The following is a 24,497-nucleotide window of genomic DNA, read 5'->3' on the forward strand; positions in this document are numbered from 1 at the left end:
AATGGTTGAATTACTTAAATATATACAATTATTATAGGTGTCAATGGTGTCATATAGTTTTAATTATATTATTCAGTAGTTTTTTTTTTTATTAAAAATAAATCAGTCGAAGAAACAAAAGTAAGTATACCTACCGGTTTTTAATAGAATTTGTATAAGAGATTTGAGTAGAATTTCCGCTTTGAATATATTTTTTGAAAGCAATACTTAATAATATTATAAGTTAGTATTATATTATAGTTGCTTTCAAAAATGAAAACAATTGCTATTTTAGCTTTTCTTTATCAGTTATTTTATTTTATCAGGTGTTCAAACACCCCCCGAAATATTTGGGTTTTTGTATGGTTAATTACTTATTCAATTTTGATGTTAATTTTGTTATATCAATGTTTGTATTTTAAAAAAATATTGTAAGTATACCTAATTTTCAATTGTTTATTTATTAAAAAAAGTTTTACTTTTCAATAACTGATTTTCAAAAGCACCTTGATAGCCAGGTATTCAACAAGTACGTGAATACATTTTCTGATTTTCTTGATTTTTCATTATTATCATGTAACTTTCTAATAATTTATTGAATTAAAAAAATGACAATTCTTAAGTAAAATTTATATTAAAAATTTCCAATTTTATACTAAATTAAATAATACATTTTCAGTAAATAACATTTAATATATATATATGCTGTAACTATGAATTGCGGTATACGGAAAAAAACCTCCGGAAACTCATTTCCTACCTGGGGAAAAAAATTATAGGCATAGTCATCAAAGCAGAATGCAGATTTTAGTTAAATTTGTATATTATATAATACGACTTAATATATACTGTTTGGTAAGCTATAATATCGGTAAATAATGCTATTGAGTTATTTTTAAGTTTTACATATTTCTTAAATTATTTATTTATGCATATTTATTATTTTATTTAACTATGCTCTTGGATATTTTTCATTTTTTTTTGGGCCCATAGCCAAATGAGAAACTGTATATTTAAAATGTTTAATCACTTTTGAGATGTGAATGGGATATTTCAAATTCGTTTTGTACCAACGAAAAAGTCTAGTTTATTCTATCAACACATTATGTAGTGCAATGTACATCTAATAGTTGTATAACGAAAATAATATTTGTTAAATCTTTACCGGAAAATTGTTTCAAAAATAAAAGAAGAAGTCATTGGAACGTAATTTAAATGATTTAAAATGTTTATGTGTGCATAACGAGTTTGTCCGGATTCATTGTTGTTGAAGTATCTACTTATAGTGAAAATGGAAATTATTATTGTGTTTAGCGAAACAATAGCCTTATAGGATTTGTTTTTTGTATATAAATAACGAACTCAGATGCAAACATTGCATATGTATATTTTAGTCAGTAAAATTTGTCGTTGCTGGTAGTTATAGAAAACTTGCAATTTTTTTTGGAAATGTCAATATCGTTTTTTAAATGCGCGATGAGTTCAAAACTAAAATTATTTATTTTAACAAGCTTAGCAATACCAATTGTCATATCATCTTCGAGTCTTTCGTTTGATACTCAAAATTCAAACACTGTAAGTAGATATAGAAATAATACCTACCTATAGGGTACTCCTAATAATAATTTATTGTACCTAGATATTTCCGTTAGTAGTAAGTTTTAATATATTAAATTTCATTCACTCTATTGGGTGCCAAACCAATACAAAGCTTATGATCCATTTAAAGTAAGACATTCATTAATTAAAAAACTATTAAATTTTTAGTAAAAAAATTTTCATGTTTAAGTTATTAAAAAATATAATTTTTCTAAAAATAAATATTTTTGCTGTTTTATTGTTATCATTTTTTAAATTTTATCATGAAAACATTAATTTTTAATTCTTTATAATTATAAAAAAAGGAGAATATATTTTGGAGTTTTATCAATATATTCAAATTTTAAGTCGTTATAAAACAAAGTTTTTTTATGAAATTTTATTTAATTTTTATACTTTTTTTGAATGACAACATTTATTTTTAATTTCATATTCAGGCAGCAGAATATTGTTTAATATATTTCGATCTATCAAAGCTAATTTTGTACGAGTAGTTTATGAGTTACAACTTAATAAGTAATTAAACATTTAAAATATTTATAAGCGGAGCGCGAAATGGTATACTTTACAAAATACTGGTCCTATACTCGGCTCATTCTAATTTTTCTTTAACATTTATTTTTCTTGTTTTGTGGAAAAATTAAATATTCTGTTTTCTATTTTAGACAAATAATGATAGGGTGGTTGAAAGCTTTAAGGGTAACCGTCCTTTAAGAGGAACAAAACGACAATCCAGTTTAAAAAAACAAAATCGCCGTAAGTCATCACTATACTAAATTTGTATTTTAGTTATTTTACGCATTTTGTTTGAGACCAACTTAAATTGTAATATAGTTGTCTTTAAATTTTTGTTTAACTTTAGTGCTCTCACTGTTCACAATCGTCAAATTCGACAACGAACCATGTTACTCATCGTCAGGAGACAGTGGTATCTGCATGACATCATCCGAATGCTATCAACATCGAGGAGTACCTATTGGATCGTGTGCTAATTCATATGGCGTTTGCTGTCTATGTAAGATAAAATATTATAGACTAATACCTATATCAATATCTTTCATCACCATAGGTCCATAGAGGTGCATTAGTAAATCATCTTCTTGGAAGGTTGGCCGAGGTTTTTTCTATGTATTTATAATAACAAGATTGTAGTGTTAAATAAAATAAAAACGAATATAGATAAAAATTAAAAAAAATAATAAGTAGCCGATTAATATTAGACATTGAAAAATATCCCTACGTGGCTACGTATCAAGTGTTGTAATTCCTCCACCTACACAGATAAATCTTAATATTCCAATGATATTGATCCTATCCTAACCTATCATAATATATACAACCCGTGAAAATTGAAAAATGAAAAATTTATTACGGTGCCTTAGATAGTCAGATCAATACTAAAACCGTATAATACCTATCAAATATTATTTAACGTTTACGTTTATTGTTATATTATACTAATGTGATTAAATTAATCCTCGTACTATACTTATTTAGCGTTGTCTACATGTGGACAGACCATCCGAGAAAACGGCACGTATTTCGTGAATGCAGGATACCCAGATGGTTTAAATAACACCGGGACGTGTCAAGTGACTATACACAAATTATCTCCGTTTATTTGTCAGTTCAGGTGTGTAGTTTATGAAAAAAAGCATACAAATTTTACGTTATCAGTGTGTACCTTATATATTGAAAGGCATTGAATTGATAATTATATTGATTACCTTATATTTTTTAGATTGGATTTTGAGCGATTTTCTATAATGGGGCCTGAGCCAGTCAACCATCAATGTGACAATGACCAGTTTATTGTCTCTGGTTCGAATCCCGTACCTGTTATTTGTGGATTGAACACTGGTAGTCACAGTACGTATGCAATCACACAAACAATTTTACCAATTTTTGTATATTTTGATTTTTTTTTATCTATAATTATAAGATTTACGGATGAATAATCGAAAATTAATATCATGATTAAATATAGTGTATGTGGATGCTGGCACGGGCACAAGTCCAATTATATTAACAATGGTTACAAGTGGCATATTTTTAAAAAGAAACTGGAAGATAAAAGTTAGTCAGATACCTTGCGACTCTATTACAAAAGGTTAATCACAAACATATACATACAATAACTAATAAATTTATAAATTTTAAACATCAACAATAAATTGCATGGATTTTTTAAATGTAAAAATAAAAATAATTAATTGTTTTTCTAATATTTAAGGTTACTAACTTATAAATTAATTTACAAATATTTGATAATTTTGTATTTTGGGTTACATTATTCATTAATTTTTCGCTCTATTGAATATTATTGTAGAATGTAGGTATTGATGTTTCAATTATTTATGATTTAAAACTAGTCTTTTGATAATTGTGTGATAGCTGTTTAAGTGTTAAAGAAATATTTCTTATGTTATTGTTATTTGAAGCTTTATTTTTCTTGACATTTTTAAACATGGATCTAAATCGTAGTCATTAACTATATCATATTTTTTATATTTCGTTTTGTTAAAGTATTTACAATAATTCATGTTTTATGTGTTCAACTAGCTGACACTGGTTGTTTGCAATATTACACCGGAGTATCGGGTACACTGAAGTCGTTTAATTACGAATCCTATTCTGGCCTTCATTTGTCGAATCAGGATTACACAATATGCTTGAGAACGGAGCGAAATTTCTGTTCTGTGCAATATTCTGCTTGCGATGATCAAAGTGAGTGATTAAATTTCGGTTGTCATGTGTGTTTAGCAGTTGAGAAAGAATACTGAGAAATAACTAAATATGAAACTATAAATAAAACGCATTTCATAAATATAATGTAGTGAATAATAGAAGTCACGCGTTCACACTGACTGGAAATACACTGGGTCAAAATCCAGTACAAGCAAATGTGGGTAGCGTTGGATCAAGTCCGTGTAATTCTGATTACCTAATTATACCATGTGTTTCGAGTAAACAAGGGCCCGTGGCGTCAGGCATGAATACTTGCGTGGACAGACTATGCGGAGGAACATTAAACACAGATTATTCTACAATTCCAACGACCGTTATGAGTAAGAAAGTTTAGAATATTAATACATAATTATTTATATTATTTTTATTCGCGATGATAATATAATTTACTGCTATACCTTTATATGTAGTAGGTACTTCTATAATTCTTTCTTCTTTATAAAGTTATAAATATATTAGTCACAGAGTGATTCAACAAGCACGTTCAGTCTATTTCTTTCTTTAATAATCAATTTATTCAAATTTTGATTTTTGGAACTTTTCAAACTCAAGACTGCGTTATAAAATTATTTAGATTTTTTCTTAGAACTTAAGGAGGAGTACTTTTAAGTGTTTAATGGATAACTTAAAAAAAATGTTATATGCTTATAATTTAAAATTCTAACGAGTAGTTTCTCAGTTATTCAAGTGTAATATAATGTAATATAATATCCTTAGAATTGGTTTTATAAAAATATAAATTAGGTACCATATTGGATTTAGTATTTATTATACTTGGATAATTTTTACGAATTATTAGAATAATAAAATGTTGAACAATGTTTGGTCACTCCTCCAGTAATAGACAATTTCAAGAATTTTAATATATGGTTTCTAAGTATACTAAAAAGTTTCAAAAATAAGATTTTGTATAACTGCATTATTAAAAAAAAATGCCCCTCTTCTAAAAATATTTTATGTCATTACTTATATTTATACTTAAATGTTCATTTCTTACCTGTTATCTACTGCGAAAAGACGTGCTGTTTAATATGTTCCAGCATATTTTATGTTAGCACTGATAACTGACTAAGTATTTGAATATATTTTCAAAATGATTACTATTTAAATCACTTAATTTGTTAAAATAGATATTACATTTTTATTATTTATGCTTTATTGAGACTCAATAATTTTTAAAAAGTATTTTGAATGTATTATCAATAATATAACTGTAACTATTAGATTTTTACAATAATTTAAATTATATATAAATAAAAGAATCATTATAATTGATGGGAAAATGTAATATATACATATAATTTATGTATACATTTTTAATATGATCTGTTATTAAAAATTATTCATTCAATAAATATTCTAATTATTTAATAACGTTTTATTCACAGGTAGTGTCCGACCTTTCCGGTTATCATTTCACACAAATGCTGTAGAAATGCCAAATGACATGGGTAATCGTGGTTTTTGTTTAAACTATATTCAACAACCTTGTAATGCTAATTATGCTTAAAGATTTAAGTTTCATTCTATTTAAGATTTATTTACCACATGTATTTTATATAAATATATATGTATATATATAAAAGAAAAATAATATGATTATTTTTTAAAGAACTTGTCAAATATTATTCTTATTATGTTTCCTGGAATCGCATAAATCAACATAAGAAAAAACAATACCACAAAAAAAACTAATAAAAAAATTAAAAACTTTGTTTTGTTAGCTACGAATAAACTTCGGAATATATACTTAAATGGATCCATAACTGTCTTTAGGTAATGAGTTGATGGCCTCCTATTTATGTTAAATTATAAATTATTATTCAGCAATTATTTATCATGAAGCAAAATATAATTACTTTGGTACGGATAAAGGTTGGGGCCCATCTCTACCAAATCCAGCTGGTAATTTATCAGCTTCTTCTTTGGTCATTATTTGAATATCGGCATTTACTTTACCCTTGTTTTATATAATTAAAAAGATTTTTTATAATTTTATTACTATGAAAATCTTAAGATGACGTGACGCTCGTATGGGTTTTCTCCATTTTATAAACATCATACGATATCAAAAATTCGCATTCACAGTAAAACCAATCGTCTGGTTAGTTTTAATATTAGAATAAATTGACCTATTATAAAACTTGAAGGTAAGAACATTATCTGTGATTTCTCGTTGGTTTTTTATGATATTTTATTTTTTAAGGAAGTTACCGACTTGTACGTAATATATTAAAATATAAAAATGATTATAATTTTTCTTAAAAATTAAAATTTCATAAAAAACCAATAAGTGATTAGTGATTACAGATAACGTTCCTACCTTCAAGTATATCGTAAGTCATTAACTCTGGTATTAAAGCTAATAACGTAAAATTTGTTCTACTGGGCGTAAATTTGTTATGTTGTACATTTTTAAACGAATATTTTTTTTAAATTATTTGAATACTTACTACAATAGTATTTTTATTGTTTTCCGTGGAAATGAATGGCCACCAACCACTTGTTTTTTTTACTTTGAACAAGTTTATTCGGGACATTCTAGATGAATTATGCATCCACGATGATTTTGCACCACGAGTCATATTCCTCAAGTTTAAAGTCAAAGAACCTAAAAAGTACGAGTTGATAATAATACAGCCTGGGGTATGAGAACTAAAACGATATTAACTATACAACATTTTTATTTAAAAATGTTTAATTCACCTATGTAGGAATCTGGTGATAACTGATCGTTGTCCCAAATTTCAAGATTTAATTTTGGACTAAATTGTTGTTCTTCGTAGTGCAAACCGAAAACATTTTTTTTTCTGTAGACAATAATATTTTCTGTTTTATTGTAAGGGAAGGAGAATTTTAATCGCCAATTGAACAATCCTTCGCCATTCAATGATCGGTAATGAACGTCTGTTGACTGTTTTTCGACACCAGGTAACCACCTATAAGATACAAAATAATGTCATCAAAGTATAGAAAAATTTAGCTATAACAACCCTTTGATATAAATATCACTATGTTTTTCTTTTGTAAAAAAATTGTTATCAACGAGTTTTACTTCAGTGACGGACCAAATAACTACACGAAGTTCATAAAGTTCGACAATTGGTGGTTTAATATCTACCATTTCAGGAATATTACTATCCTTAGAAAACATGTCAATCCACATTTCTAATTTGCCCTTAAAATTTGATGTTTTTGTAATGATATCATATGTATAATACATTTTTATTGTACTTGGTGTAAATTAGGCATATTTGGATTATATAATATTCTAGTTTCTACATATTCGGGTACTAAATGATAACCAATAACTGGCATCTCTTGCCAATGGTTTAGTACATACAAAGCCAACGATTGTCTATCGGTTTCAGTATTTTCACTGCGAACATGAAATGTTTTAGGACCAATTGTAACACCATCTGTCGTATATATTGGATATTTCAATGAATATAACGAACATAGTTTATGTAAAATTCTTGAAGGTTTTTCACTATCTCTCCAACGATTGTATCCATCCCTGCAAAATTAACCAAGTTTTTAAAAAATTAATATTAAAAATCTCTGCAATTATGGAAGATATAAAAACTAAACTTATAAAGTATTCTAGGTATTATTCAGTAAAATAATATATGAACAAAAACCCATACTAAATATTGAAGTATTTGGAGTAAAATGAGATATATTTTTAAAAATTCTAAATTTTGATAAAAAAAAGTTTATTTTTTCAATTTAATAATAATAATTTGCATAATTCTGGTTTAATTGCGTTTGTTGGTTGATGAGATAATTAAATAGCTTTAAATAAAAAAAAAATATATTAAAATGTTTGAAAAGTTTTGGAGAAACATAAAAAATTGCGTGGTAGGTTTGGTTTTATTTAAAAAAAGTTGAATTGTCCATAACTTAAAAAATAAAAAAGTTAGACCCTCTCTTTAAAGGGTATTTCTTCATAATTTTAAGTATACTTTCATATGACGTCGGTCGGTCACTTCTCACGGAACACATTGTATCTATACGTACTATGTATTATGTTATACGTCGTACTTATTAATTATTATATCTATTACTTTTTATACATGCAACACCTTATGGGATCCTTTCAATTAACTATTTAACTTACAAATATTTTCAAAAAAATCACAAGGAACCAGATTATATTTTTTGTGATTTTTTTTAAATGTTCGTGAATATTAAAAGTTTATTGAAAATAATCCATTTTCAATCAGTCGAAAAAATAAAATTGAAAATGGTAGAACTTTTATGAAGGCTTTTAAAAGTACTATAATATCGTCTATATCCAATAATGGTAGATATATTAAACAGTTTGTTAATGTTGAGGGCAATTACTTTATTACTTTATGTAGTGTAGAAAAAAAAAATCGTAAAATTTTAAAAAACTATTTTTATTGAACAGGCTAGTGTTTTTTGTGTCATATCTCGCATATACTCGAAATAAGTTAAAATTATAAATTACATGAACTATTTTAACAGTTCTTATCAGAATATTTTTTAGAATAAGGAGATTGCTTTCAAATACATTATCGCAACACCAATAAATGATAAAAATCCGAGTTCTGTATTGTGTATTTATTTAATTTATCATAGGAAATATTTAGTTTTAAGATGAGTGTTGCACAAATATATTTAGAAATTGGTTACTTGTTATATTGTTTTGGTAGTCCACAGTGAGCTCGGTGTTTGCTAAAATATCTCGATTCAATATCAATTGTCGTTTCACCGATTAATTCATCTTTTCCAATTCTATCATAATCCATAATTCTAACTTTTAATATAGAACATTTTGGAAATGATATTTCTCTTTCATAACACCTTATCAAAATTAAAAATACATTTTTCTTGTTGATGAAGATGAATTATTTGTTTTATATTTTTACAAGTTATTAAAATAAATAAATTTTAATTATTTAATTGCTAAATTAGAATAACCCGATAAAATATGAATTATCTACATATCGATCTGTGTAATACTTTTATAATCGTATAGTCGTATATATTATAAATGTTTTTTGTGAATTTCAAAATTGAATCTCAGTCAGTTATTATTTATAAGTATTTAAAATGTTGATGAGACACGGAGTGGATTGCCACTGGGTTAACCTAAAACTCCACTCTTATAACTTTAAATACATTTCTTATTAACTACTCATTCAAAATTTGATTTTTATATAATGAAATTCATAAAAAATATTTTGCTTTGATATGTGAAATTAAAAATACATAACATAATCATAAAAATAAAAAATTGTAAAATGATAATGATAACTTCAAATTTATAAAAAGAAATATCTTATTAATAATAATATTATTATATTATTATTATTATTTTTTTTATTTATTTTTTTTTTATCTTCAAACGAATTTTTTTATTAGTATAAAATTATTATACCCCACTTTTGTGAAAAACACATCATAAGAATGTATCCTTTGTATCCTTTAGATACAAATAATTTATAACTTAATCAAATTTAATTAATATTTTAAAAGTTATAGATAATAAGTATAATTATCCATTAATCAAGTACTACATCAGAACCACAACTTCTTAATACAATATTATTATTATATATAAATATATATATATCTACGTATAACTACATTATGTTTTGAGCATATTTTTTTATGTTTAACTTATTTACCTGCCAAACACAGGATTTAATGTTTTAGGAACGTAATTTTTGTTATCTGTAATTCGAAGAGATTTCCCTAAAACAATTTCTACATATGGATCTGATAATCCACTTATATCACAGGGATGTAAGTTATATGCTCTCAATATATAAACACGAACGACTACTTTGCATTTCTTATTCGGTTTTAATCCTGGCCATATTTGAGATGCTGAATTAGAAAATAATAATTCTTGAACCGTTCTTTGTTTGTCATTACTAACTGGCATAGGATACAAATGCACGTTACCCTATGAATACGCACGTGTACAAAATATGAATGAAAATAAAAAAGGTAAGTCTTGTTACAGTAAATGCACATGTATAAGTAAAAATAATAATATAATATTGCTGTATTCTAGTATGAACAAAAATGAATTTATCACAAATAGAATAAATTATATAAGTATTAACATTATACACTTGTATTTTACTTATAAATCGTACTGCAGTCTGACTGGTGTTTAGATGGAAAAGTTATAAGACATAACTCAATAAATATTAAAGATTAATAATAATTACTTTTAATATACCAATAACTGCTGCCTTTTCTTTTTCTTTATCAAATTCGTAGATTTTGAATTGTTTTAAATTGTCTTCAAAACCATTAAATTCTGTAATGTTTTCTAGTTCATGATTATATATCTGATCGAAAAAAAATTCATATTGAAGTCATAATTATTAGTCATTATAGATACTTTAAAACTATACATGTATGGTTGTTGATTTAGTTTTTGAATAAACTTTATTTGGGAGAAATTTGCTTGGAATGTTTAATAACACACTTACATCATTATTTCTTTGAAATGTATTCTGTAATCAATCAATTTATAAAAATAAAAAAAATTTTTAAATATATAATATTTAGATGATATAATCAAGAAATATAAATCAACTATATTATTGGCCAGTGTTTTTTTATTTCATCATATAACTAACATAGCAAAACAATAAAACATGATGGCCTATACTTTGTATACTGTATAGATTTATATTCTATAGTATTAAAGCATTTTACAACCTTTTGATATTTAAATCCGTAGTATTTTGTCCACCAGTTAAATTCTTTTTCGTCTTCTTTGAGTTCGTCATTAATCAAAAGACTATATTTATTTCCAAAATAACTAATATAATTCTTTAAATTGTTTGAAGTCCAATAAATTAATTCATTTAAACACGGAAGTATATAACATACGGTGTTGTACAATAATGTTAAAATAAATGTTACGTGTTCAATTATCCACCAAAAAATATTTTTTAAGTAAGTTGGAAAAATAATGTCAAATTTTTGTTTTATAAAATTGAAATTATATTTGAAATTAACCTAAAATGTTTTTTTTTTTAAATATTAGTTTTTAAAATTTAAATTCGTTGGTTACTTTTGATGTTCTTTTATTTTTAGTTTTTTTTTTAATTTTTAATTTTTTTTCTTCTTTTTCGTCCTCTTCATCTTCTATTTCTAAGACTATTTAATGTGATTAAAAACAACAACAAAATTGAATAAAAATTATTAATTCATTTACTTGAATGGCCTAATTGTTCATTCCACTGAGTTTTTGATATAGTAGGAACTATAAATTCATTTAAGGGCTGAGAAACACATATTCCAAGTGGACTGTAAGAATTTTTTATAGTATACTTAGTAAAAAGTTGAAAACTTATAGGAGGTATAAGATTTAGATCCTCGGGTAATTCCTTTAAAATAAGATATTTTATTATTTAAATTGTTAAAATAATATTTATTTATTTTATACTTACTAAACTGAAAACAAATTTTTTATTAACTATGTCTGGAAAATTTGGAAAGGAGTTAAAATTTTTAATTATATCAGAATCAATTGATAAACTCGAACATAACAATCGGACAAATGGTTCATGCAAATGTATGTTAAATTGGCGCAAACCCCAAAATAGTACAACTAGTCTGTAATAAAATATGTTGATAAGTCAATTTTATTTTGTATATATCTAATTTTGCAGAGAAAACTAACTGATAAACACAAAGTTTGGGTTGTACGTGTTTCAATAAGGGAACGTTCAAATCGTTATCAGTTACTGTTAATTCATTAAACATGATTTGTGTGATTTCGGCTGCCATATAAATTTTACCAATTTTTTCTGAACCATCCATAATATTATACCAGTTTAATGTTTTAAGTGTAGAATTGTTAATTTCTTTTATATTGATAACAGTAAATGCGATAACATTCTAAAAATAAATAATTGTCTGCATTAAATCAAATTTATCATCTTTATCTTGAAGCATTTACTTCTGTTAGTTTATTCTTTTCTATGCCTTGGTGGCATAATTGAATAATTATATAAATAGGTGTACTTTTATTAGTATCTCCATACATTGTGAACAAAATTGGCTTAAATAGAACCGATACATTCCAAGATGTCGATACATTTGAGTCAATTGCCTTTTACATATATTATAATTATAACATTTTAAATCATTTTCAGTTTGTAGAAACACATAATAAATAATGAAAAAAAAATGATAAAACACAAATTTAGTGTTATTATAGTTATTACAGTTATTTTTAACATTGTTAATAGTTAGCAACTATACTGATTATCACACATTTTTAAGAATATCCTTACTTTAGTTGTCATTGAATGTCCGTTAAAAATTATTCGTGCCATCAAATTTAACTGACTGTACTTTTTGTAACATTTTTCAGTAAGAGCAACTTGACTTATATGTGCTTTAAGTTGTAAGAACTAAATTTATTTTTGTGAAACATGAGTATAGTGTACACGATTCATGCATATATTACTCATTAATAAATAATTAAAAATTACTGTTTTGTCAAATAATTTGTAACTATATTGTGAGCATGGTTGTTCATTACTATTATTATACAGAAGTCCAGGAATTTGTCTCAATCCCACATTAAAATCCTCGTATGGTCCTATCCAAAATATAGTTTCCATAATTCCATCAAATACATTTTCTTTTATTTCAGTTGACTGTAAAGTATGAAAAATTATGTTTAAAAAAAAATAAAATTGTATTTATAATCATTATTTTGCGCCTGGTTGAAATATAATCTAATAATATATGTTTAACAATCAACATTTTATATTAACTTCGTTTATTAGAATAAATTACTAACCAAAAACCAAGGTCGAATTCGTTTACAAAATTTTCCTTTACATTCTGAAATTTTTGAATATAAAAAGTTTCTTGTTTGAATTTGACATCTTGATACGATTTCTTTACCATTATGTAAATTTAAGAAAATATTGGGTGGGCCATTATACGACTGAAAATAAAATAAATTATAAAAAAAATTGGTATTATTTTTCCGTATATTACGTATCAAGCGGGTCACTATACGGGCGTGTTAAATTCAAATTTAATAATATATCATTGTATATAAAAAACGATTCTGGGCAGAAACGGTCTGTCAGCCTTACAAAGTTTATTTCATATGTTTTTTTTTATGTATCTATTAGTTATTTATTTTACTTTTAGAATTACAGTTGATTGATATAATTTTTAACGAACATATTGCATTTATTATATTATTAGTATTTAATTATTTATTTTAATAATATATATGCATTTATAACATATATTATCAACCTAAACGAATAACATACATTTGATAACATATTTCTGTAGATACCATGAAATAGTAAAATACGTTCATATTATAGACACGTAATATCTAAAAATAAATTCATAGTTATATAATATACATAATAGTTAAAAGTTCTCAAAAATAATGTTTTTAAATTATAACAAAATTATTAATATCGTTTATTTGTCGTTTTATAATTATTTTTTCGCCCAAATTTTTACTTAAAATGTTTATAAAAAAATATTGTGACTATATCACATCATATTTTCAATTGAAAATAAAAAATTTAAAAAACATTTTGTACTAAGTTTTCAAGCATTTCTACCCAGAAAATAATTTTAATCGACATTTATAGAAAAAAAATTGATCAAAACTAGTCGAAATATTTTGGAAATGTTATCGTAAATAAAAGATGGTAATATAAATATTATTTTGTATATATGGTACTTCGTTTTAGACTGCTCTATTTTAAAAATAATATTATATACTACCCGACCGTTGGGCAGCTCATTTTAATAAAAGTTTTTTTTTCTTTTTAGCTAAATATTATATATTAGAAATATTTAATCGACATTTTTTAGTTTAATAATTTAAATCAATTTGAAAATAATTTTCAAAATGTGCTTACAACGATTGTCATATTTACTGATATTATTAAATGTTCATCGATAAATTATATGTTATTCTAAAGATAAAACAATAGACTGAAAATATTTACTTTGTTCTTTTGGCATATTAATAATTGATCAAACGTATCTTTAATTCTGTTCACTAAAATTAATACATCTGTTTCACTATAGGTAAGGTTGAAAATTGTTTTAATTTCTCTTGAACAATATTGTTTAAATAACTTCTGTAAATATAATCAGTATAATTACCAGATGATAATCATATTTTAGAGACATATTTATGAGAATATAACTATTAGTTATCGAAAGTTTTTTGACTTTAAATTAAAAACTATATATTTTGTAGTATTCACCGCAGTGATGTACCTAAGTAGATTGAAGGCTACCGCAGCCTTACAAAATTTAAGGAGAATTTTAAAATTTTTATTATTGTTCTCTTAAATTTTACGTTAAATAAAACTAAGTATTAAAATTAATATTTAAATGGAGGCTATTACAAAAGTCTAAAAACGTATAAACCTACGGAATCGTCATACAAAACTTGAGAGGAAATTAATTGGGCTCAGCCAACATAAATAAATAATGTTTAAATTTAATTTTGGTTTATAAAGAGTGTTGTTAATGGATGGCTTGGACCAATTCAAGTTTTCATGTTATTATATACCTATATCTATTATGCTTATTGTACACACTTTTTATAGGTTGTATAATTCAAATAAAAAATTAAAAAATCAATTTTGACTTAGACCAGGGGCGGCCAAACGGTCGATCGCAAACGATTTCAAAGTCGATCGTGTTAGAATTTATTTTTAGGCTACGCACAAAGTTTGTGTCTTAATAATTAATAATTATATATACTTAATAATAAAAAAAAACTTTTTATGGAAGTCAATCCTCAAAGGTGAAGTATATTTTTAGTAGTTCACGGCCAAAAAAGTTTGGCCGCCCCTGGTTTAGACTTAGTTGATTGAAATTGTATTATAGGTTTTTAGGATAATACTACGATTCATATTCAATATTCATTAAATACATTATTCAATTAGTCTCATTATAAATTTGTTCAACAAAATACCATATTATTAACACAAGATGTATGAATATGTTTATGTAATCTTATATTTTTATTGTATGATTGTTCAAATTTTTCATGATATACAATTAGTTTCTTAATCATTTGACGAATAATTTCTATTTTACTGTTACTAGACTGTTGATAATTTAGTTGATGATAAGTTTTAAAAATGCAAATCTCCTATTCAAATGAAAATAATTTTTGTTACATAATATAATAAATTAAATATTAAACAATTAAATTAATATTACCATACTACTAATAGTCTTAGATAATAAATTCATAGAACACATTGCGTAATATTCAATACTTGGTAAATTTGTAATTAAAAATAAGCAGGGTTTTCTATCTTCTTCAATCAATAATTTATAAAAATCGTTTTCTAACCTCACTACTTTGTATTCTGGTGTCTTAGTGTTAATAAGCTCTAAAAATTAAAAATTAAATTAAAATTGCTTAAATTCCATTACATATTTACAGTATCCATAGATCATGGTTAGATTTAAAAACTTGGACCTAACTCAAGACTTATTATATAACTTATACTATTGATGTAGGTACGATTGAAATGTATCAAAAAACGATATCATTATTCATATCGATTAAGCTAATATTTGAAATGAGTTTAAGTATTTAATTATCTTGAATGCCAAATCTATTTTAACCAGCTTCTGTGCCAACTTGGTAAATATTACTGTTCCGTATATTTTTTTCAATTTCTAAACCCATTTATATTCCAATTACCATACCAGATTCTCGATCTAGTTTTAGAAAATTATAAATTATTTGATCAAATGAAGGAGTTTACATAATTTTTCACTATTTTAGATAATTGTTCGGGTATGGTTAATCGTTTAACCGTAATAGTTTTATTTAATAATAATAACAATTTATTTTTATTGGTTTCACAATACCTAGTCTTTATTAGTTCCTAATTTTTTAGCATAACAGGTTATACAAATTGATACTAAAAACATTTGAATTTCAGTTTGAGTAATATTTTGATTATTTTTTTAGATATTGCTTAACTTTATCCTTTCCACTATACTCCATAGCCAATAATCTAGATTTAAATATTGAACATTAAATAATACTATATAGTGTTCTACATTTGTAATCATTTTTCACTGTGACCAAGTAAAAAAGCGATAATGTGAAAATTAGTAGTGTTATAACTTATAAGTTATAACTATAACACAAAATTATAAATATTTGACATTCTAAAACTTAATTTATTATTTGCCAATCCCAAAGTAGTACTCATAAATTAGCTCAACGTTTGACGATGTTTGGCAAAAAAGAACTTATCGATAAGATGTGACTTTTTCTTCCTCCGTTTTTTGGACATAAAATTCATCAAAATTGTTATAAATAACTTTCAAATTCACTTAAATGCACTAAAAATCCAGTTCAACCAATGGAGAATTAAAAGTAAATCATTATACATCACATTTATATTTTATTACGCCTCAAAGACAGATGACAATCTTTCAACCCAGTTAGATATTTAGACATTAATTTCGATAAACGCATAAAGGACTAACTTGGACTACTTACATTATAACTAAAAAAAAATCAGTCATATTAAAACTCTGAATTTATATAACTTCTTCATTTAAAAATTTCTATAACAATAAAATTCTGCTTTATAAATATGTAAATAACTGATTCATCTTGCGATGACTCACGGCATCCAAATTTGAGAAACAACTAGTTTTAAGCTCAAGCGCCTCAAGCCTAAATTTGTCTCAACCAATCAAATCAATTAATCTACATATGTTAACTAACGATCAGTAGTATATCTTAAACCGTACTCTTTACAATAACATTAAAACTCTCATTACCACTATAAACTATACTTGCTTACATTCACAATACAATACACGCTCTTACTCAAATCTATTATTATCTTTAATCTAATTTTAATCAGAGTTACTTATTATTTTTAATTTAACAGATAATAAATATTCATAATTATTTATTTATTTTTAATAATAATAATAATAAAAACAAAGTAAGTATTTACCTCGTTTGTTTTCACTTTCCATAGCTAAATTATATTCACTATAATCCATTGTTATTGTCATATTTTTTGAACTGATAAGATTTTTATGTACTTGGTTAACACACAATATAACACAAATTATTACTATTGGAATATACATTAAATCCTAAAAACATTTTAAAGAAAATATGAGCTTAAAATAGCAATTTTACATTTTTATATGTATATTGTTAGTAATTTATAAACAATATAATTAATTTTTAATTACTATATTATTTTATACTCAATACCTAGCTATGAATTATGAACTACTACATAATAATAATAGGTATATAGTTATTTTTTATAGTGAAGTACGGGATGAATTCTTGTATTTTAAAAATAATTTTAATAAAGCTTGGTTAATCAGATAAATCAAAAACTATCTTTGGATAAAGTTGATCCAAAAAGTCAAATTGCTGTGACAAATATGTGCTTACTCAATTATTATCTTTTGTACCTACTTGATTTCTAATACATTTCAATAACTAAATGCATATATTTTTATTACCTCTTCTAGAATTGAATCTATATCATCAACTTGCAATCTTTCAACATTTTCAATTTCAGCTGGTACTAATTCAGTTTCCACGGATAATAGTATCCTCCCAAAATATTGTCGAGATTCCAATGACGTAAAATGCAAGAAAGCTGGACCAAAAAATGGGAGTCCATCTGTAATTTTTTTTAAATTAGTATATTTAAATATTTTATTTAAATTAAAAAACAACCATTTCCTATAAAATCATGCATGGATATCATTCTGCTAGCCATTATTTTTCCAGATATAATAAATTTAAATTTAATAATTGGGCATAATGGAGGATATACGTTTATTATCCAATAATTTTTGTTCCAATTTAATTCTGTTCCATTCAAATTCAAAAATATACTTGTCTATTTCAAGTAGGTATAATAAATGTAATACATTATTGTTTTATTTATTTTGTAGATGAATAGATACTTCAGGCGATTCTCCAAAATCAATTGACAACCATTTAGGACCTTCATCAAATAAGTAACGGATCACTTCACCTTTGTGTAATTTAATAGAATACTTGGCTAAATGAGTTTTAGCTATTTGAAATCCATTCGGAATAAATAGATCACTAAAATTGTTGCTTATAGTTATTATGTTTATGTATATTATAATTGTTAGTATACAGTATGCACAAATAAGTTAAATACAAATAATGTAAAATAATATCAATATCAAACAGATTGCCCAATATAAATGTAACTATAAATACATCAATATTGTTATTGATAATAATATAACTAGCTAAATAGAATTTTTGTTTTGACAGAAAATAAATTTAACGATTTCATCAGACGTCAATATAACTAACCAATTATTATTTATAAAATATCATTGATATTGATTTATTTTTTCATTTCTATGTTTATTTTTTCTATTAAAATGTTTTATTTATTGTGTAGGTATAATATAGATAGAACAGCGGTTCGCAAACTTTTTTATTTGTGAAAATCTTAAGTAATTAAAAAATGATGTATGAACTATTTTCTTTTCAATTGTATTTCTTTGTAATGCGTATAAAACAAAATATTTTATTAAATTATTAAAAAAAAAAACATATTAGTTATGGACTAAATCTAATATTGTTTTTGATTATAAAACTCAATATGCGAGTTCATTGATATAAAACATTATAAACTAACTATTATTTTATTTTGATTTAATTCAGTTGCGTCTATGCTCCACATCTTTGAAAACCACTAATATGTCTGATATAGAATACCAAATTTATAAAAATGTATTGTTTTGAGTGGAAAAAATATCATCAATATATTTATTTTCGATATATTATATTAAGTAAATATTATTATTTATTAATTTATTATACATTAAACGAAATCGGTATTAAAAATTATCTTTCTGCATCATTAAAAATAAGTATTTTAAATTGTATACAAATAGGCGAATATAATAAAATAAACATTTCAGCTTATATAAGTAGGTATGTTGTACAAACTTTTTATTAAATTGAATGTTTTCTGTTGTGGAACCCAATGGTTTTGATAGGATTAAATTATTAATCATATGATGGTTTTCATAAAACATAATTATATCACATTTTAAATATCCTCTAACTCCAAAGTCATTTGTTCCGTAATTAACTAAAGCCAACCATTTATTACGAAACAGTTTGTCTGTTGAAAATAAATAAGTCAGTAAGTAAGCATTTTTTTGTTAGAAAATTTTAAGTTATAAGTGTAACTTAGTAATACATTGTACAATATTCTATGTGTTTTTATGTGTCTGAAGATACTTTATATAGTATAAAAAATGCTTACAAACTTCAAGTTTAAGAGAGGTTTCTGATAAATAGAGTTAGAATGTTGATGACCTAAAATACACGAAAATGCAAAAATGTCCTAAAAAGTTAAAAATAAATAAACTTAAAAAATTATCTAAAAAATCTAATTAAATAAATGAAAAAAATTTATTTATGAATAATAATTTTTATTAGAGATATGGGTGTGATAATAAGATTAGGTTATTTAAAATATGAATTATAATATTAATAAACAATAATATACATTTATTCCGTACAATTTATATATATAACACTCGATAAGTGTATATGATCGGTGTATGCCTGAAAGAGCACTTGTTTTATCAATATAATATAACACTCAAATAGTAAATCTTATCGGTACGTGATAAATTTAATCACAACAAAAACCCCACAATAGTAATATTAAAATTATTTTTTTGAATATTATACAAATTTTCTTTAAAATATAAAATTTGAGAAAAATGCCCCCACATTGTACAAAAACTACAAAAAATGACCCAAAATATGAAAAAATGACGTTAAAAAACAAAAAAATTCAAAATAAAATTAGAATAATCTGAATCAATGAAGCATGTAACAAATTTTTAGCTAAGATAGCATTGTATAGAATCAAAGGAAAAAAATGCAAGTCATTAACATCCTAACTCTACTAGCTATAACTAATTAGATCTAAATTTCTCATTATACCTTTTACAAGATAATCATGATAAAAATTTAAAAAAATTACGAGCAAATATACGTGAAACCAATTTATGACAAAATTGGTTTCCTTTTTTTTGTTATAATTCAAAAATGAAAAATCGTAAATACTTAAATTGTAACAATTCATAATTTAATTGTGGTAATAACAGCCGTAATTCTATCAATTGACTACATAAATTGTAAACAAATAAAGTAAAATAGAAATAAATTGCCGATTACCTGGTTCTGACCAAATTGTGGACATTTGTATAACAACACTCCCAAGAATAACTGTTTTTGGAAGTGATAATATGTTATGCAATTCATACACCTTCAAAAATATTAAAACTTATATAGGTAGCACATTTATTTTTATAAACACTTTCATGTTTTAAATAAACATTCTATAATTACTTACTGTGATAGTAATATGTATATCCAATATATTATTTAATAGCAATGATGGAAGATCAATTATAAATGTCTACAATATTGTATTGATGATTCAATAAATTACACATGTATGTTATTAGTAAAAAAAAAAAAAAATCCTAATTTGATAGTTAATATAGTTACTTTGAAATATGACGGAGAAGTTGATGCTTTTCTGGTCGCTGTTTTATCACGAAAATATAATGGAACTTCGACAACAACATATGTGTCAATGTGGCTTTTATAATAATCTCTTCCTTCGATTACATTTACCATAATTTGGCTTTTGATTTGTTTTGTAGGTAATTCAATTTCACCTAGGTAGTCGAGGTTATCCATATTGTTTTAATATTAAAAAACAAATTAGAAATGTGTGTATCCGACACGAAGAAAATGTTTATAAAATAAACAAAGTACCCACAATATAGTAACTATAGAATCATGGATCATGTTATATTATATTAATTTATAATATATGTTATAAATATTATTATGTTATGTTCTATTATAAGTTATAGATGCCTAATGTCTATGCATTTTTCTTATCATTCTTCGCATTATAAAATAGGTGTAATTTTATATTTTCGAATAAAAGATATTATTTAGTAAATTTATTTAAAGTTTATTTTACTAATTAAGTGATACTTGTACCCATTATCAATTAACACGTTTTTTGTTGTTTTTAATAAATTATTATTCTTTTTTCATTTCCATCATGAACTTAATAACAATTAATAAATACTTACTTGAATTTGATGAAACAAAAGTAGATGTAACGGCAATTGACATGTTTAAAACTAATCATACTAAATTAATTAGGTGTACGTATGAACACATTTTACAATTTAAATAATATGATATACTATAAATTATAGACTATAATATATTATTATATTATAAACCGTGTTAAAAATTGTATAAAAAACGGAAACGGAAACACTATTTAGCGACAAAAAATCTTGGATGAAACCTAAACTGTTATTGGTAGATTGTGTAGAGTCGGAAAATTTTAAATAGTGGACGGGATAGAGTGTAAGACCGATAATGCAATTAATAGGGATTGGTTTCGAAGTCATAACCGTCTGAAGTTATAATTTAGATTCGTTCCATAATTGTCTAAATATGATGTAATATTCAAAATATTTAACTACTTTAGAGACATTTAAAATTGTTGTCTATTTTTAATTGTTTTTTGTATTACGTTGATAAAATAATCTAAATCTAAAAAATCTAAAAAATTATTATAAGTTCCTAATAAGTGAGTAGTTGTAAAAAAGTTAAAAAATATATATTATATTTTAAGATTTTTTTTTTGTTTTTGGAAAAGCATTTGAAGTTCAAAGTATTTTACAATTATTTTGTTGTAATTCTAAAAATATTAACCGTAAAAATTTGAAATATAGGTATTAATTACTTATATAAATTATATTATTATCGTTTTCTACACACCGACAGTGACCAAAACCACGATCTAAGATACTTTAATGGTTCTCAATGTTTATCTTAAATCATAACAAGTTTAACTATTATCTATGACGGGAATAAATTTCTATCGTGCAATTTGCGTACTATCACCATTCACCATGGTTAGGTATGCATACACTTTAAACCAACGCTTCTCAAACTTTTTTGTCATGGGCCCTTCCTAAATTTAATGTGAAACTGTTAAGGCCCCCTTAATAAAAATCATTAATTATTTTATAGCTTACCAGGATTAGTTTAGGTATATATTACATATTTCACGGTCCCCAGTTTGAGAAGCACTGCCTTAAACGACTAACGAAGTAACGAGAGCTAAAGAAAATGGAAAGTACGAAAACATGTTTTTTTTATCAAATTTTGTTACCAGGCTCCAGGTTAATGGTTTGATAACAGCTTACCGCTATGGTTGAACAATGGTAACGATATAACATATAAATACAAAATACCTATAAGTTTAATGTATGTACCTAGGTATAATATAACTTATAATAAATATAATAACTATGTACCTAGGTACCTACTATAACTATAATAGTATTATATTATATCAAAATGTTTATTACGCGGACTAAAATAATCAGCGACGATTCGCATAATTAAGGGAGTCTTCTTAGTAACGATAACTTTGCTGGTATACCTTGAATAATAAGCGCATTTTCACAGATTCTGAGAGCAAATGGTTTACTAAAAATCGTTACTACGAACACTAATTTACTATTTTAATGGTTTAGTATTTCTGGTACACCTGATAGAACGTTTTTAATATTAATACAATATAATATCGTTTTCGAATCGTTTTGGTGGTGATGTACACAATTCATATTATTTCGTGTCATTACAAATCGTCAGCAAACCGTTTGCGTTTGCTTTCATTACTTTTGTAAAAACACACTTATTGACAATCGTAATATTACTTTACTCATAATTATTTATAATAATGTATATCAATTAAACCATATTAATGTTTTAATCTTTCATAAGAATATGTTGCTAGGATATTAGTAAGTACCTATGTATCTATCCCACGGTAGAAGAACATTTGGCATACATTTTTAATTTCTACGAAAAACTAGTTAGACGATTGGAAATTTATGAAAACATAAAATCAGTAAAAAAGACAGTAAAAAATTATATTTAAGAAGAAACTAAAAACTAATGTTCTAAAGTAATATGATCTCGAACAAAAGTTTAAATTCTATGAAAAAATCAACCATATTTTATGGTAGGTACTTAGACACTTAGTAATTTATTTACATACGAGTAGTAAAATAAATACTATTACTAAATATAATAAACTATAAATATTTTTAAAATAAAATTGTTTTAGTACCTACTTTCTAGTTTCTACTTAAATAAATTTACATTATTTAAAATTATTCATTAATTAAACCGGGGAAAAAAACAAGTTAGTTTTCTATAAAATCAATTTTGTATTTTTGTTGTACCTAATTAAAAATGAAAAACCACAGAGAAATAAAAATTAAATTTTTACCAAATTTTAATATTAGAATTTTTATCTTAAATCATGATTGTTTTATACGTGATTAACTAACTAGGTATGTCAGCAATCAAATGATACGCATCGTTCTACGTCATCCGCCAAGGATTTGTTATCAGTATTCAGTATATTCCACACTCCCGCAATCCCACCAAAAATAAAATCCTTGGCGGCTGACGTCACATTCTATTAGAATAATCTGGCTGCGCGTATTAATACTAGAATTGGTAAAGATGCTGACATACCTAGTTAATTATAGTTAATTAATCATGGTTTTATATAAGCTAGATTAAACGAACATTTTTTTACTATTTTTTTTTCTTAAAATTATCTCAAATAAAAACTCCTCGAGAATTTGAGTGTTCTATTCTTTGCAATTTTAACAGGAAACGCTATGGGAATAAATATTTTTAACAAAAACACCATTAGAATGATTTTCTAATTCAATTAAAAAAAGATTACAGTCTCCAATAAAAGTTTGTTTTTCAATAACACTACAGCCCAAAGTCAAACATTAGAGCACCGTCACAATGGATAATTATACGTTTTTATAAATTATATATTGGGAACTGGGAAGACCTGATTATTTATATGTTTATGCATCATAAATTAAAACTTTGAATTCATGAACTCGATTAGAGTTCTATCCATTGTAAAATTATTACAAAAATGTATAAATGACCAGTAGGTATTATTCAAATCTACATTATGCATAAGTAAATAAGTTCATCT

The 24,497-nt window shown here is 24.6% G+C and overlaps 3 protein-coding genes across 3 annotated transcripts; 1 reads left to right on the forward strand and 2 right to left on the reverse strand.

Annotated features, from left to right (window-relative positions):
* The first annotated feature begins 1,349 nt into the window (after positions 1-1,349).
* On the forward strand, positions 1,350-5,893 carry LOC132931836 (uncharacterized). Its single transcript, XM_060997872.1, has 9 exons — positions 1,350-1,554; positions 2,244-2,334; positions 2,441-2,593; positions 3,076-3,211; positions 3,320-3,447; positions 3,566-3,688; positions 4,141-4,305; positions 4,416-4,646; positions 5,715-5,893. Exons 1-9 carry the CDS (start codon positions 1,429-1,431, stop codon positions 5,834-5,836), a joined length of 1,275 nt encoding a protein of 424 aa, XP_060853855.1. The 5' UTR covers positions 1,350-1,428; the 3' UTR covers positions 5,837-5,893.
* A 32-nt stretch (positions 5,894-5,925) lies between these two features.
* LOC132925964 (fer-1-like protein 6) lies at positions 5,926-12,370 on the reverse strand. The gene is made up of 12 exons (XM_060990322.1): positions 12,284-12,370; positions 12,031-12,222; positions 10,725-10,826; positions 10,536-10,658; positions 9,984-10,264; positions 8,986-9,156; positions 7,561-7,843; positions 7,320-7,504; positions 7,033-7,265; positions 6,780-6,937; positions 6,186-6,286; positions 5,926-6,121 (listed from the first exon to the last, which is right to left on the reverse strand). The coding sequence occupies exons 1-12, from the start codon at positions 12,368-12,370 to the stop codon at positions 5,926-5,928; spliced, it is 2,112 nt and encodes a 703-aa protein (XP_060846305.1).
* A 376-nt stretch (positions 12,371-12,746) lies between these two features.
* LOC132925975 (uncharacterized) lies at positions 12,747-18,104 on the reverse strand. Its single transcript, XM_060990333.1, has 6 exons — positions 18,083-18,104; positions 17,863-18,026; positions 17,334-17,478; positions 15,559-15,734; positions 13,136-13,285; positions 12,747-12,989 (listed from the first exon to the last, which is right to left on the reverse strand). Exons 1-6 carry the CDS (start codon positions 18,102-18,104, stop codon positions 12,747-12,749), a joined length of 900 nt encoding a protein of 299 aa, XP_060846316.1.
* Between the last annotated feature and the right edge of the window lie 6,393 nt (positions 18,105-24,497).

Source organism: Rhopalosiphum padi, chromosome 1, assembly GCF_020882245.1.
Source record: "Rhopalosiphum padi isolate XX-2018 chromosome 1, ASM2088224v1, whole genome shotgun sequence".
Taxonomy (NCBI): Eukaryota; Metazoa; Arthropoda; class Insecta; order Hemiptera; family Aphididae; genus Rhopalosiphum; species Rhopalosiphum padi.